Genomic DNA, 1,464 nt, shown 5'->3' with positions numbered 1-1,464 from the left:
ATTCTATTTTCATCTTTCAAGTCCAGAATGAAAAAGCCATTGCTCTAAATGAAAAAGAATGGTATCTTTTGTGTGAAATGAATGCTTAGTACAGATCTTTCTTCTCATTGAATTAAGAGAAAGTAACTGTATATCTATCCTATTCTGTACATACAGATATATATCTATATATCACTACAAAATGGTCCTTCATTTAAATCCCCCTGTTTTGTTTAGTTTTGTCAGAGATGGGTATTCTGTTGCCATTTAAATATTGTAGTTGTGTCAATTCAGTGTTTGGACAGGATATCATGTCTTCATCTTGTGCTATGAATAACTACTATGAAGACTCCAATATGCAATATATTAACTATTATAACTGTCCTACTAACCTGTTTTGAATTGTGTCATTGCTATTTGTTTCTTAATAAAATTAATTTTAGAAAAATGAGTGCTTAGAGTCAGCCTAAGGTCGTCATCACAGGAACTCGCTCCAAAGCGTATGCATCCAATTTTCAGCCAGCTACACTCATCAACTTTCTTTCTTAGTATTCTAAATTTGGGGGTTGGGGTTTCAACATATGAATTTTAGAACTATAATCCAGGCTATAGTAGTACTCAGATACTTAATAATTAATACATAATTTTGAAATCATGGGAAAGAAAAACAAAAAATAATTGTATTTTATTTGAGTTTTAATTGTTTTTGTCTTTCATTTAAATATTTTATCAAAAATCCAGTCACGTTTATTCATTAATTTATTTTTTCAACTAATTTAAATAGTTATTTCTCATTATATATAGCAACAACTGTAATAACGCTTTGCTTTTTTTCTCACATAACCTCGGTTGAAGATTATAGATCAAGAAACTAAGCTCTTCCAGACTCCCGCTTCTTCATTTATGTTTTCTAATGGTTCTTTAAATTATTTCTTCTGTAATGATACTAGTTTAATAGACCATTCATTTTTTTTCCTAAAACACAATTCTTATATGCAGCACAAAGCGTTTCATTCTAAAAGCATGCCATAACATAAAATTTGAATTTTTATTTTTAGGCGGAGCAGGACAATGGCCACCCCCTTCCTGCCTTTGCCAGTCTACATATTGAAATATTGGATGAAAATAACCAGAGTCCTTATTTCACCATGTCCAGTTATCAAGGCTATATCTTGGAATCTGCCCCAGTGGGAGCAACCATTTCTGACAGTGTGAACTTAACCACTCCTCTGAGAATTGTTGCTCTGGACAAAGACATAGAAGATGTAAGTTAAATATATATTTTTACTTTGCATTATCAATACATTTCTTGTATGTATGTTAATAGATAGTATTGCTAAAGTATGGCTATATGAGGTATAGAACAGAAAATATGTAAAATGTGTATAATCAATCTTAATATTATATTTTAATTCCATATCAAACATGGATTTAAAGCTCTGCTTGAATTTAATGACCATTCTTTTTCAGTTTGAAGCCATCTAT

At 30.5% G+C, this 1,464-nt stretch overlaps 1 protein-coding gene across 1 annotated transcript in view; it reads left to right on the top strand.

Moving 5' to 3' along the window:
• Positions 1–1,464, top strand: part of Pcdh15 (protocadherin related 15) — a 689,792-nt gene that overhangs the window by 325,363 nt on the left and 362,965 nt on the right. Inside the window, exon 9 of the mRNA XM_023723273.1 lies at positions 1,038–1,244. Coding sequence (XP_023579041.1) covers positions 1,038–1,244 — 207 coding nt within the window. The remainder of the gene's footprint in view (positions 1–1,037; positions 1,245–1,464) is intronic.

Source organism: Octodon degus, unplaced genomic scaffold (assembly GCF_000260255.1).
Source record: "Octodon degus isolate 3935 unplaced genomic scaffold, OctDeg1.0 scaffold00005, whole genome shotgun sequence".
Lineage (NCBI taxonomy): Eukaryota > Metazoa > Chordata > Mammalia > Rodentia > Octodontidae > Octodon > Octodon degus.
This window is presented reverse-complemented; position numbering and strand designations above follow the sequence as displayed.